This window comes from Arabidopsis lyrata (assembly GCF_000004255.2).
Source record: "Arabidopsis lyrata subsp. lyrata unplaced genomic scaffold ARALYscaffold_3, whole genome shotgun sequence".
Lineage (NCBI taxonomy): Eukaryota > Viridiplantae > Streptophyta > Magnoliopsida > Brassicales > Brassicaceae > Arabidopsis > Arabidopsis lyrata.
In genome coordinates, this window is record NW_003302553.1 from 14,488,059 (window position 1) to 14,502,433 (window position 14,375).

Consider the following 14,375-nt stretch of genomic DNA (forward strand, 5'->3'; position numbering starts at 1 on the left):
CTGTAAATGTGAATTTTATATCCAAATTCTGATTTCACTAATGTCCCACAGGTCAATCTCTAAATGTATAATTGAATTACTAAATTACATATGTTTTACGGGTTACATCTTAAAAACCAAAAATCATATAACTATAATACTAGAAAAAATTTATTGCAAATTTTATATATATAATAAGTTTTTATAAGTCTTAATCTCCTTCTAAATATTTATTTGCAATACTAAGTTATTCAATTATATATGTTATACATGTTAAATCTAAAAATACCAAAAGTTTAACTCATATAACTTTAATATTAAATAACAAAATACCAAAATCTAAAAATATTTTTTATATAAATAACATATTGTCCCTGTTAAATTCTAGATTTTTGAAAAATTTACATATAAAAAGGAGCCCAAAAATAACGTACAAAATAAATACGACAAATTCATCAACTTAACTAAAAAGGTTTTTTGCAAAACAACCCTCGAAGTCAATTTCGTTTGCAACTTTACTTTTCAAGTCCGAATTATGCAAGTCAACCCTACAATCTCAAAAGTCACCCGCAATATTATCCTTCCGTGTAGTCATGACGTGACACTCGATAACTTCGTTTGAAAATATAAGGGGTTTTTGCAAAAAAAAACCTCTATGCAATTTTTTTGGCAAGACAAACCTCCATGTCAAATAAATGCAAGTCAAACCACAATCTTAAAAGTTACCCGTAATATAGCTCTTTCGTATATCGATGACGTGCAAATTGATAACTCATTTTCGGAACAAAAATTTCAAAAAACGGTTTAAAGTTAACCGGAATTTCCGGTTTTTATAACAAAACCGATCGGTTTGAAACTGAGACGAAAACTTCTGATATCACTTACTTCACAGAACAACACCTCGATCTCATCGAAGCTCCTCTCTCTTACATATCATCACTTCACATCAACCAAACCTACTTCTGTCTCCCTCTCTCTATCTCTTACGCTCTAACAGGTTTTTTTCTCTCTCTATCTCTCTTGTTCTCCATTTGAATCTCTGTTTGTTTGATGAGTTTCTGAATGTAAAATGCAGATGTGTTTTGGGTTTTTGTCGAAGTTTTTATATCTCTGTTGATTGAGTTTTCCTCTGATGTTGGGCTGCGAAAAAATCGAAACTTGTGTTATTTCTTGGTTAGGTTTGGTTCGTGTTTGTGTTCTCTGGATTGATCTGATTCTTTATTCTGTTAAACTATATCCTCGTATGTGAAAAATGTGAACTTTGTTTGTGAATTCTAATAGAAAAATGCAGATGGGTTTTAGTCCTTTTCATTATATAGATTGAGATTTCTCTGTTGTTGTGCTTGAAATTTTGAAATTAGAGTTCTTTTTCTCATCTTAGCATTGTTATGAGGCTCAGGTAGTGAACTTATGAGAACTCGTGCTTTAGGTTTGATCTGTTTCTTAAATTTTGTGTGACAATATAAATTGAATTGAAACTCATCATTAGAGAAAAAGCTCATTTGTCTTTCTTACAATGTTCAAACATTTTTCGATTTTTTCGGTTTTTGATTTGTTGTTTTACATTTTTGATTAGAAAAAATTAGAAAGGTTGTGAGAATGGCGGCTACAGCAGCTTCAAGCTTGCAAATTGCTACACGAAGGCCGAGCATTTCTTCGCCTTGCAAAGTTCTCAAAGCAGGGACCTACATTGTTGGTGCCAATCCTGGAAACGCTTCATGGGATAAACTTTCATGCACTCGCCATTTATCGAACCTTGGATGTATGAGAAACAACACTGCTGTTCCAACTTCTAGAAGACCCTTTTCTTTTTCCACAAAGGCGATGTCGGAATCCAGTGAAAATAAGGCTCCTTCAGGGCTTCCAATTGATTTGAGAGGTTGGCATATCTTTCTTTGTATTCTTTTTAGTCATCATGTTTCTAGTACTACTAGGTTATTAAATATGCTATTAAAAGCCTTGTGTCTTAAGACTTGGGCTATTTGAACTAAGCAAGGGTAAATGGTACAGGGAAAAGAGCTTTCATTGCTGGTATAGCTGATGATAATGGATATGGTTGGGCCATAGCAAAATCTCTTGCTGCTGCTGGAGCTGAAATATTGGTTGGGACATGGGTTCCTGTAAGTGATTTGTAATCATTTTTGTTTCAGCTGCCTTTAGTGTCCTCAATTCTTAATTATACTAACCTAGGAATGGTCTACCAGGCACTTAATATTTTTGAGACAAGCTTGAGACGTGGAAAATTCGACCAGTCACGAGTGTAAGGACTTATGAATTGATGAAATCTGGTTTCTCTGTTGGAATATACATCTTTCATAATGGGACATTAATTTTCCATATATCTATATTCAGGTTGCCAGACGGGTCATTGATGGAGATTAAGAAGGTTTACGCTTTGGATGCTGTGTTTGACAATCCTGAAGATGTGCCTGAAGATGTAAGGGGATTAAGTGTATAGATTTCTCATCATATGGGACTGTTAGTATCAAAATTACTTCTTATCTTCTAAACTGTATGATTCATTTTCAGGTGAAAACGAATAAGCGATATGCAGGATCATCAAACTGGACCGTACAGGTATAGATTAGAGATACACAATCGGTCCTTGTTTCTCTTAGCGAGTGCGGCTTATTACCTCATCTGGTTTTTGTTGCTTAAATTAGGAAGCTGCTGAATGTGTGAGAAAAGATTTTGGAAGCATCGACATTCTTGTTCATTCGCTTGCAAATGGGCCAGAGGTAGAGAACTCGCATGTTTTTATTGATCATTGATTACAGTAAGTGCATTGTGTACAACTTTTTCCTAATGGTTGCACATGAGGTTTAGGTTAGCAAACCTCTTTTGGAGACATCGAGGAAAGGCTATCTCGCTGCTATCTCTGCTTCGAGTTACTCCTTTGTTTCCTTGCTTAGGCATTTTCTGCCAATTATGAACCCAGGCATGTAACAAATATCTTATCTCTCTTATTCAGTTACTCCTTATAACTATGTTTTCTTATTTGTTTCTCTATGATGATTCAGGAGGTGCTTCGATATCTCTTACTTACATTGCCTCTGAAAGGATCATTCCTGGGTAAGGGTTCTACTGGGCTCCATGGCTTCTTCACATGTTTTTCAAGGAAACAAACTAATGCGCACACACAACAATGGCCACGCATTCACTGTGTACACCGAGTTTTATTTCTCACAGGCTCATATGTATCTCTTTAATTCTGTGCAGGTATGGTGGAGGCATGAGTTCTGCCAAAGCTGCACTAGAGAGTGATACAAGGGTGAGTTTTCAGTTCTGGTAAAATAGTATTTGTAAACTAAAAGATATATCGATTAGATAGGCTCTTAGTCCAAACTGCATGTTCAACATAGGTGCTTGCATATGAAGCCGGAAGGAAATCAAACATTAGGGTCAACACAATCTCTGCAGGTAATTCATCTTCTACTCTTACAAGCCTAGTCATACAAATATTCAGGCTTTTTAATTATAAAATTTTTGGGTTTCAGGTCCTTTGGGAAGCCGAGCAGCAAAAGCCATTGGGTTCATAGACACCATGATTGAGTATTCCTACAATAATGGGCCTATTCAGAAAACATTGACCGCAGGTTCTTTTCATTCAAACCAGCGTCTCTATTTTGCATTTTAAAACTTGTTTTTCTTTGAATCTTACAGTTTATAAATGGCAATGATGCAGATGAAGTCGGGAATGCAGCAGCCTTCTTGGCATCACCACTGGCCTCTGCCATAACCGGTGCAACCATCTATGTGGACAATGGCTTGAATGCAATGGGCGTTGCACTAGACAGCCCGGTGTTCAAAGACCTCAACAGCAAGAATTAGGGTCTTGATCGGCGACTGAACTCAAGAAATTCCATTTCGTGAGCTTGCTTGTTTGTCTTTATGAGTTAGTATGTACGGCATATGATCCCCATCGGCTGACTTTCTTTTTTTAAGAGAATAAATTATGGTTCTAGGTTTGTTATTTAGCAACTATATGTAGTGATGGATTTATTATTCCTCTTATGATTGAAAATTTGCAAGTGAGAAAACTATCATGTTTCCTCTAAGTTTCTAATTTAGTGCTGCAGCCGACAATTCTTGAATTTGGAACCATTGAAGAAGCTCGTTTGCGTTTTGAGTGTAGCAGAGAAACATCTTTGTTTTAATGAAAAGGGTATATTATGAAGAGACTTTATATCTACATATACATTTTTACCGGGGATTTTTGCAAAAAGTCTTTTGGATCCGGGTTTTACCCGGGTTTAACTCTATTCGGATCTAGAATAAGAAATTTAAGGAAGTTTGTAATAAAAACGACATTAATTCTTAATTAACACCTAAATTAGAAATATATATAATATATCTAAACTAACCATATTTGTTATTTACCTTAACTACTTCTAACCATAATTATTTAACTATTTATTTCTATATAGAAAGAATATGTGATTAAAATAAATATTTTGTAAAAGATTGATTTGGGGAAAAATTGTTATTACGAAAATAATTTGTTTTGTTATAAAAATTAATATTTGTTATTTGTAATTAAATTACATAAATAGTAATAATAATTTGTCTACACCATCAAATGAAAATAGTTAGTTATTTATTTTTTTATTTAATATTACGTCATTTTTAAAAAATAAATTCAACAATATAATGTCAATGAGTTTAATTCTAAAGATTTGAAAATATTAAAAAGATACTAACCAAACATTATCTATCCTAATTTGTTTCTAACAATTTCGACACAAATCTTTCGAAAATTTAATGTGATCACAGTTTGTTACTAAAATCTCGATTATATGCCTAAAATCTCGAGAAGATCTTCCTTTAAATCCGCAAATTATAATTTTTGAATTAAATAAACTAACAATACGAATATTCCTAATATATTCGAGTACTAATAATCCTTATTATAGTATATTCCTTATCTAAATACTAAATCTTTTATTTTTAATTCTAATCAAAATTTATGAAATCGGAAATCAATCATGATTTCTTAAACATCCTTAAATTTCGAAATAATCAACAATTCGAATATGCTGAAAAATCATAACGAAATATCTTTATTTACTTAAATGTTTTAGTAATCGTTATAGCAAAAAAATCAATTCCAGCGCTATTGGTTCTTTAAACTTTTTGATTTACATAGATATTTTGTATTCAATAATTAACTCATTAAATTCTTTGATTTAAATAACTACAATGTGAAAATTAGTATATGTAATAAATATAACATATAATATTTACGAGATTTTCATATACTTGATCCCCAACCCAAATTGGCGAATATATTATTTCTCATAAAATATCTTTAAAAGATTTTTTTTGTTTCGTTTAGATATTATTCAACAAACTTCCTAAAACAAATGGAAATATCTTTAATTAGCTTTCCTCATTCATAAATCCCACCATGCATATAGACGTTATTCAGTTGATAATACAAAATCGAATATATTAGGAATCAAATATTTAATTTTCCAATATTTGCAAAATTGTTTTAATTTTTAGATCAAACCTAAACTTCTCGAGTACTTTTCATTCATCTATATAAAAAAGATCTTTTCAACCATTGATCCACAATACTAAACGTTTTCGTAATAGAGATTTATATGGCTTCTTTTAAACAATGTTCTTAGTACATTTTATATTTCACGTTTGTTTTCTTTTAAAAAATTAATTGTCACCTACTTTTCTTATGTTGCAGCTTTCGATTTTAAGATCTTTGGAAATTATGGACATCATCAACTCCGTCTCCAAAGAAACTATCAAATAAGGTATGCATTAAAAGGTTAGTTAGTCCTTCTTCTTATCTTCAGATACGAATTTTTTTTAATGTCCAGTATTTTTTTACATTTTCATAATTTCATGTTCCTCATAATGTTTGTAAATGATTTTCTTTTATAGGCTAACATAACAAGTCCATTCTATTAAAATCTTTTTCTTTAACGTAAAAAGGAAATGAATTTGTTAATAAAATAAAGTTCTTATTCTTAATTTTCATTATTCTAATGTTATGTATTTTAATTGATTTTATGATATATACTTTTACTAAAACCTGTGGATCCGAGTTTTGGTTGGTAAGTGTAATTTTTCTAATCTTTTAAAACCTTTTACAACAATTACATGTTTTATATGGTTAACAATCACATCATATATATTTTATTTTCTTATCCAATGTATTTCATGTTTAATGTTTTCTAATATTTTTTATTGAAACTTTTAAATAGTTTCAAATTATTATAAACATTTAAACTTTATTAAAAGTAAAATATTATAATTATTTAAACATTTAAAAAAGTTTATTTTTATAAAACGTTTTAAATATTTATAATATTAGGAATTTTATAAAGTTTCAAATATTAAATAGTTGAATTTTATAATAATTTATAAGAAATTTAAACATTATAAATATTAACAAAAGATATTAATCGGGACGGTATATTACGGGTGAAATCCTAGATATAACAATCAAAATACTATTATGAATTTTGGGTCGATATTAAATGAAGTTTCGAATATTAGAAATATTTGAATTTTATTGGAAAATGACAAAATGATGTAGATTTCACGGGACATAGTTATATGGTCGGACGGATTTGGGGTCGATATTAATACAGTATGATATACTACAGGTGAAATCCTATAATTAACAATCAAAATATAACTATACAATCTTAAACACTAAACAAAACTAAACAAATAATATTAACAAAACAAATAAAACTTCAAATTTTAAATCTTTAGTTATAAAATATCGTGTGTACCATACATTTAAATCAAACAAAACAATAGCATATATCTATAGATCATCTTAAAAAAAAATTAATTTTATTATTATTTAATAAAATTATAGACCCGCGGTGTACCGCGGGTTAATATCTAGTTAATGTTATAATTTGTGACAAGACAAACCATAACCAAAGATATATATATTTCTCTCCTCCAGTCTCCAATCTGGTTCCCTCCAAAAAAAAGTCGGATAACCAGTTCTTATCCTAGGGCAGAACTTAAGATCTAACTCTGCTAGTTTTTCGCGAGGTCCTTCGTTCAGGCAGTTTTTCCTCACCTGGTTTTGACTTGGAACTGTGCAGCCTTTTGGATATTTGCCGGTATTGCCAAAGACATGCAGAGCAACCTCATAGTTCTTACCCTGCAAATCTTAAAGAAGAGGATTCAAAATGGCAACGGTTTCTTATCAAAAAAAAAGAAAAGAAACAACATGCCACAGATGAAGCAATTATCTTCTATCTCAAACATGTGAACTTCAAAGTTCTCAAATAGCCTCTCTTAAATCTTTCACAAGCTCGATTATCCTTTACTTGGTCATATCTAGATGTCACAATTGGAAAAGCAACCAAGGAAAAAGCTCCTAGGAGTAAGAAATATAGGGATTCTAAATCTATTTATACATATTTTTCTAACTTTTAAGAAATTGAATATCCCTGTTCTTGCAGATAAGCTATTTTGGTTTCATTCTCAGCAGTTTACAGTGACTTGTGATCTCTGGAAGTAGAATAGCCTGAATAAGAGATTAAATTGACACAACAAGCATCAGAAGCCTGCAGAATGCGAACTGGCTAACTAAGAGTGATATAAGCATCATATTACAAAGTTATATTTATGCAATTACACTTTAGTTCAGTCATCAAAATAGAATTAGGATCTAGTGAATCTACCAGAGCAATTGAAAGGAATGTGAAGAGATGCTTACTGTGAGTTTTTGTCTGTTTGTTTGCCCTGCTTCCAGCTGCGCCTAACATGTGTAGAGACTGTATGGTGGTAGAAAGGCCAATGCACAGAGATATTATATCGAAAGTCTAGCAGGCAGCCAGAGTCACATTTGCTGTTTTCGTCTCTAGAGGTGCCCCATCATTAATTTGGCCTTTATGTGCTATCTGGTTTAGGTGATAGGCCTCCTTAGCCATACCGGCCTTAAGAAGACAAGATAACAAAGAACTCACTGTAATCTTATCCGGTGAACAACCTATTGCCACCATTTTGTGGAAAATGCTGACTGCTTCAAACATCCTTCCTTTCATGCAATGTCCAATTATAAGAATCGTAAATGTGATCTTATCTGGTTTGCATTTCTTCTTCTCCATCTCTTCCACAATAACAATTGCCTCATTGACCTTTCCAGCTTTACAAAACCCATCAATGACAGGGTTGTACATAAATGGTTGTGGAATAATATCCTTACTAGCTAACTGCCCCAAAAGTTCACGAGCCTTGAGAAGCCTATTCTCTTTACAGAGTGCATTGATAAGAATAGAATAGGTAAATGCATTAGGAAACATTCCTCTGGCATTCATTTCTTCCCAAAGTCTAAACCCTTGGTTCACTTGTCCTACTCTACAATATCCATCAATTAAGGAAGTGAAGGTCACAACGTCTGGGAAACAGCCAAAAGAAATCATTTTCCCACGAATTTCTTCAGCAGTATGCATCTCACCAGCTTTCGCATAACCATCCACGAGAACATTAAAAGTAACATTAGTTGGGTATATTCCCAAACGAAGCATGTCATCTAACAAAACCGATGCTTCTTGCATCTTTCCAGCTTTGCAGTACCCTGAGATCATCGACGTATACGTAACAACATCTGGTGAGCAACCACTACTCGACTTAACATCGTCAAACATCTCATTTGCTTTCTTTAGCTCATTACTCTTGCAAAACCCCTTAATAAGAGTATTATACGTAACAATGTCCGGTAAACAACCAAAACCACTCATCCCACCCAAAAGCTCTACCGCTTTCTCTGCTTTTCCTACGCCACACAAACCCCGAATCAAAATGTTAAAGGTCTTAGTATCATTACAAGACTGAAATCTCAAATGTTCCTCAAAAAGCTTCATCGCATCTTCCACACGATCCAACTTCACTAAAGTATTCAACAAACTATTCACCACCATACAACATCCTTCAACCTCATAGGACTGTAGAAGCAATGCAGTAGCACAATGTAGCTTACCTTTTTCAGCAAATGAAGACACCAAAAAACCTAATAACCGACTATTCGGAGAAATCCCATCACTCTTCATACACTCAAACATCTGACCCGCTAAATCGTGCATACCGGCTTTACAAAGCGATCTCGTAAGCAAATTATAAGTCCAAAACGAATGACGAATATTCAATTTGAATCTACTAAACTCCCAAAATCGAAACCCTATGTGAGGATTATTATCCAATTTCTTCACAACCTCAAAGGAGATAAACGGATTCAGATTCTTGCTTAAGTAACAGAAACAGAGATCTGAATCTGGAACTCTGTAGACGAACAAAGTAGATACGATTTTGACTAACCAAGCTTCAGGACAATGGATTTTTTCTCGCGTATTGTTCTGTATAGGACGAGCTTGAGCTCCTCCATGAGAATGGGTGTGGAAATGAGCGATGGCGGTGGCGAATGTTGTTCGAATCATAACGGCGTGAGAAAATCGGCGGCGGAGCTTAAGCTAGGGCTTGTTTTCGTCAATCTCATCTGTATTTTTTTTGTTTTTTTTTTGCAGATGAGTGTGTGAAAGTGAAACGTTTACGAAGGAACAATAGAACCTTCTAGAGGAGCTAGAGGCTTTTAAAAGTTAAAACCCGCTAGATGATTCAGAGTCTTTGGACCTTTTCTTTAAATAAACTAGGTTGTTTAGCCGCGATACTCCCAGCTTGTTGCATAATTCTTATGTTTTGTGTAAACAATAAAAAGATTTTAGAAAATATAAAAATGAGACAAAATTACATATTATACAATATTTTCAATACAAACATTGGTATCACATATCTTTTACATTTTTAACAACAAAACTAAAATATAACTTTTATTTTTTTCTCTCTTTTTTCATATTTCACACAATTTAAGTTATAGTAATAGGTTTATGTTTTTTTAATACTAATTCGGATTACGAATTATATAACTAAATTTTTTCCAAAATCTAGGATATTTAGGATATTTTTGTTATTTGCTATAAAATTACAATTAAATATAACTAATATTTTTGGATATATAATTTTTATTTCCGGTTTTCGGATATCCTTTCGGTTTTCGGTTCGGATCGGGTTCGGTTCGGGTAATTCGGATAGGAGAATTCATTATCCGTTCGGATTTTGTGACTATTCGGTTCAGATTCGGTTCCGGATTTTTCGGATCGGTTTCGGATCGGTTTTCGGATTTCGGGTTTTATGCCCAGGCCTAATTAGAACCATACAAATAGAAAGTAGAAATAAAAAAACGTACCTACACTCTTTGTGGGATTAATCATTCTGAGTATTAGTATTCTCAATATCGATTATTTTCACTTAAGCATAATAAATTCAGAATATAAGAACTGTCGTCCCTACACTCTCTGTGGGATCGATCCTTAAATACTACTCTGATTACTGTGCACTTGCAGTTTAACGTGTAGTCTTTCGGGTAAAAGTTCTAAAGTGAAATTCTACGCACATCATTTTGCAAACATATACTTTATACTCTCTTCTCTAATGTGGATAGAACCTTCCATGTCTCATTAGCTTCTTCAATTTAGCTGCATATGTGTAGCAGTACATCTATATGTGACCATGACGACCAAATGAGTAACATTCATACCCAGTCACTGCTCTGTGATAATGGTTCTGATTCTGAGGCAAACATCTTGCTGGAACAGCGCCAATGTAGTTTTGAAATACATACTGGTAACGACGTGCATGTACACCCTATCTTGGAACAAAATTTGTCTTCCCACTTGTCTCACCTCCATGATAGCCTAATCTAAAATTAGATTTTCCAACTCTCCTAGATCCTAAGTGTAACGCCCCGACCGCCACCTCTTTTAATGGGCCCCACGTCCTCTCTCGGCCTATGGGCCCACTATCTTCCGACGGTCGGTTCGCTACGTTCGAGAGGCTTTAAAGACTTGTTTACCGACCCTACAAATCACCACATGATCTTTCCATGTGTTTCCTCCTCCAAACCACACTTTTGAGTCAACTCACTGTTCTTCTTAATTTCCAGAGCTAGGCTTCCTTTGAGCTTCTCCTTCTAATCTTGAAGTGTTAACTTTTCTTTCATCCATGAGACCTTCTCCTTACTTAGTTAGAAAAAGTTGTCATACAGTATTCTAAACTGTCCATCGATGTCCACATCGTTCACAGTGTCTGATTCATCATCTGTTGAGCTGACTCCATTTCAATTAATTTTTTTGCTTTACTTTTAGAGCTTTCATCTTCGTTCTTCTTGGATCTAGAACCCACACAGTCAAATTTTGAGTGTATAATACCTTTGCACTCAAAGCATTTATGTTTTTTTCTCTTTAGGGAGGGACACTAAACTTTGACATGTACATATCCTTGACATTCATGACATTGAATATCGTTTCTCTTTCCATTTCTATCCATGTCTCTGTCTCTTTCTTTTTCAACTCTCTGATTCTTTACAAAACCTTTCTTCTCAATTCTTCTCAAGGCGCGTACGAATGGAATCATCGAGATAAATGAAAAGTTTCCAACATTCTTCTTTTATATTTAGATAAATATATTCTACCAAATGATCCCATATAAAACTACAAATGATATACGTGCATTCTTAAAGACCAAATCTTTAAGATCGAAGAATAATTCTACCATCTCATTTAACGAAGCAATGCACATAAATCTCGTTAACTTTGACTTTGATCCTCCTTTGAAGTATTTAAGAATTTCTGTATTTCATTTAATACAAAAAACACTCATGAAAGTTATTAAAACGACGCTTGATAGAAGCACTAATACAACTTTCACACCCATCAAGTTATAGCTAGAGTATTATGCTCTATGTTTACCATCGTAACATCAAGTTTTAACCCTCTCAAGTAACTTACATTGAATGTTAACCCCTTTTTCTTCTGTTTTTTTTTTCATATCAGTGAACACAAATCTACGGGAAAAAAGAGAGTCAATCTTTAGATAATGATTATCAATGACATTTTTATTAAATGATTCTAATTTTTAATAAAGATTAACATTTATATTTGGCATTATCATAATCCTTATAAAAATTAATATAACTTAAAATTGTTTAATTGTTTTACTACTTAATAATGATATTACGATGTTGCTATTTTTATTTCCTATAAAATAGAACTAAATTGAGCAAAATAGTTTTTTAACCCATCTGTATTTCTATTACACACAAATTAATTTTTTTTTTTTTTAACAAAAAGAAACATACATTTGTTAATTAAATAATTTTAAAATTAAAATTACAATACAATAATGCGAGAGATAATATGCCAATGGATTTCTTGTTATCTCTACAAAGGAAAATTATAAAATACACACAAAAAAGTTGAAACTTATAATAAAGGAAGGTTAAGTCATTACGATATACTATCAAAATAAATTTGGTTTACTTCCTCAATAAACTATTTATTCTATTATCGTTAGTAATTAATATGACCAATAATAAAATTATATTTATTTATAAACTAAAGATCAAAACAAAGATTATATCACAAAAATTATTATGGACTCCGTTTAATAATGGACAATAAACTATTTATTAAAATATCGCACAACTCATAACAAAACAAAAACAAAAGTAAAACAATGCACAACATGTCTTACTCGGATACCAGCCAAAGTTCATATTCGTACACGTATTCGAAGATGTCTTCTCCAAATAAGTCCTCGTATGTGTATAACGGTGTCTAGTTCATACGTAGCTAATTAATATAATCATTTCATCAATCTCTTCTCCTATCAAATGACCTTTATCGTTCGTTATTGTAATTGACTGTGACGTCTTTGGAACTTTGTCTTTGACGTTCACCTGCAGAATCCCATTTGCGTCCACTTCGAAAGTCACCTCCATTTGTGGCACCCCAAAAACTGTTCCTTGCATCTTTAAAAAACCAAGAACCGAAATGGTTTAGTAGCCAATATTGAATTAGAGAGTTTACCTAGGTGCAGGAAGAAGGCCGGTGAGGTGAAAATTTCCGAGCTCGGGGTTATCTTTCGTCATGCTTATCTCTTCATAGACGTTGATAGTCACAGTAGTTTGCTGATCTTGGTAAGTAGTGAACACCTGAGACTTCTTCGTTGGGATTCGAGGAATAATGTGTGTCATCACGCCTCCGACAGTGTCAATACCGAGGCGCAAAGGTGCAACATCAAGTAGCAGAATATCTGTTTTCAATAAATTTAGGTTTTCTGCAACTCAAATACAATGACTAACATGAAAACACTATAGATGGTCTAAACTATTGTCATAAAGAGAGTTAAAAAAATAAAAAGAGTCACTTACTTTCCGTTTCTTCTCCACCTTCACCACTTAATACTCCACCTTGGATGGCGGTTGTATAGGCCAAAACCTCATCAGGGTTAGTTCCTTTGTTGGGTTCCTTGCCATCGAAGAAATCCTTTAACATCTACTGAACTTTTGGGATTCGAGTGCTTCCTCCAAATAAGAATCACAAAAGAAACCTTTGATACCCAAATGAAACAAACCCTAATATTTTTGGAGAATTTATTCATGAAATGATGTGTGCTTGACTAAAAGGAGAAGAATACCACGTTTACAAACTTTTAAAGAGGGAAACATTGGAACCCTAATCTAAATTATAAATCCATATGAAAATATTAATTACCTATCCAACCGGTTCATAAAAAATTAGGGTTTCCACACATCCAAACTGCTCTTGACATGTTTGTTGGAACATGGCGATGATCAACGAAACAACGATGTCAACAATCTTGGACATATCCTTCAAAACAATAAAATTTAATATTAAATAATACCAGATCTAAAATAACAAATAGACTACAACACAAATCCTACCAAAAGATCGTGGAGATTCATATCCAGACTGATCCATGGTGTCTTCCAGCACCGGAGGAACACCACCATACGAAGTTGACATCAAAGTGAACATCTTCAAAATAACCTGGTCACCGGATTTCACATCCTCTAAAATTATTTCTAAAACTTTAATTCTTCAAATAAAAATCCATTGGTTATCCTCTACATCATAAAATCTTCGAATTTCTTACCTAATATACGTACCTTTGCTTCTTAATTATCAATACCTTTTTGAGAAATCCCAAAGATCCTTGACCAAAACAAAAGAGACAGTTTTTCTGAAAACCGAATAGGTGAGACAAAAACCTTAAAAACAGAAGCAGTTAACATATATGATATATATATATTTTAACATATATGAGAATTATCATGCATATAAAACCAAACAGCTACGAAAATCAAAACATGTAATCGACCAAGATATAAACCTCGCGTAATCAACTCATCACAAATTGGCAAAGATCTTTGAGATCTTACTTTCCAAGTGACCATAACATAAAAAGAGGAAAAGAAACTGATGACGATGCATCATAGAAATGACCAAATTTGAGGTACAAAAAAGAACTATAAACCATAATTGCTATGC

The 14,375-nt window shown here is 32.8% G+C and overlaps 3 protein-coding genes across 5 annotated transcripts; 1 reads left to right on the forward strand and 2 right to left on the reverse strand.

Moving 5' to 3' along the window:
• The first annotated feature begins 869 nt into the window (after window positions 1-869).
• Window positions 870-4,037, forward strand: LOC9319790 (enoyl-[acyl-carrier-protein] reductase [NADH], chloroplastic). Its single transcript, XM_002883677.2, has 13 exons — window positions 870-976; window positions 1,556-1,858; window positions 1,990-2,099; window positions 2,184-2,239; window positions 2,332-2,416; window positions 2,509-2,556; window positions 2,643-2,717; window positions 2,806-2,917; window positions 3,000-3,051; window positions 3,199-3,250; window positions 3,342-3,399; window positions 3,477-3,575; window positions 3,665-4,037. Exons 2-13 carry the CDS (start codon window positions 1,579-1,581, stop codon window positions 3,808-3,810), a joined length of 1,173 nt encoding a protein of 390 aa, XP_002883723.1. The 5' UTR covers window positions 870-976; window positions 1,556-1,578; the 3' UTR covers window positions 3,811-4,037.
• A 2,753-nt stretch (window positions 4,038-6,790) lies between these two features.
• Window positions 6,791-9,511, reverse strand: LOC9319791 (pentatricopeptide repeat-containing protein At2g06000). 3 transcript variants are annotated; one of them, XM_021031546.1, is made up of 2 exons: window positions 7,688-9,511; window positions 6,791-7,126 (listed from the first exon to the last, which is right to left on the reverse strand). In XM_021031546.1, exon 1 carries the CDS (start codon window positions 9,402-9,404, stop codon window positions 7,794-7,796), a length of 1,611 nt encoding a protein of 536 aa, XP_020887205.1. In that variant the 5' UTR covers window positions 9,405-9,511; the 3' UTR covers window positions 6,791-7,126; window positions 7,688-7,793. The 3 variants fall into 3 exon arrangements, with proteins under 3 accessions (XP_020887205.1, XP_002885810.1, XP_020887204.1); XM_002885764.2 differs by having other exon boundaries at window positions 6,791-7,134; XM_021031545.1 differs by lacking the exon at window positions 6,791-7,126 and adding an exon at window positions 7,206-7,495.
• A 2,973-nt stretch (window positions 9,512-12,484) lies between these two features.
• Window positions 12,485-14,133, reverse strand: LOC9321877 (probable mediator of RNA polymerase II transcription subunit 37b). Its single transcript, XM_021033372.1, has 2 exons — window positions 13,235-14,133; window positions 12,485-13,116 (listed from the first exon to the last, which is right to left on the reverse strand). The coding sequence occupies exons 1-2, from the start codon at window positions 13,356-13,358 to the stop codon at window positions 12,887-12,889; spliced, it is 354 nt and encodes a 117-aa protein (XP_020889031.1). The 5' UTR covers window positions 13,359-14,133; the 3' UTR covers window positions 12,485-12,886.
• Window positions 14,134-14,375: the final 242 nt, after the last annotated feature.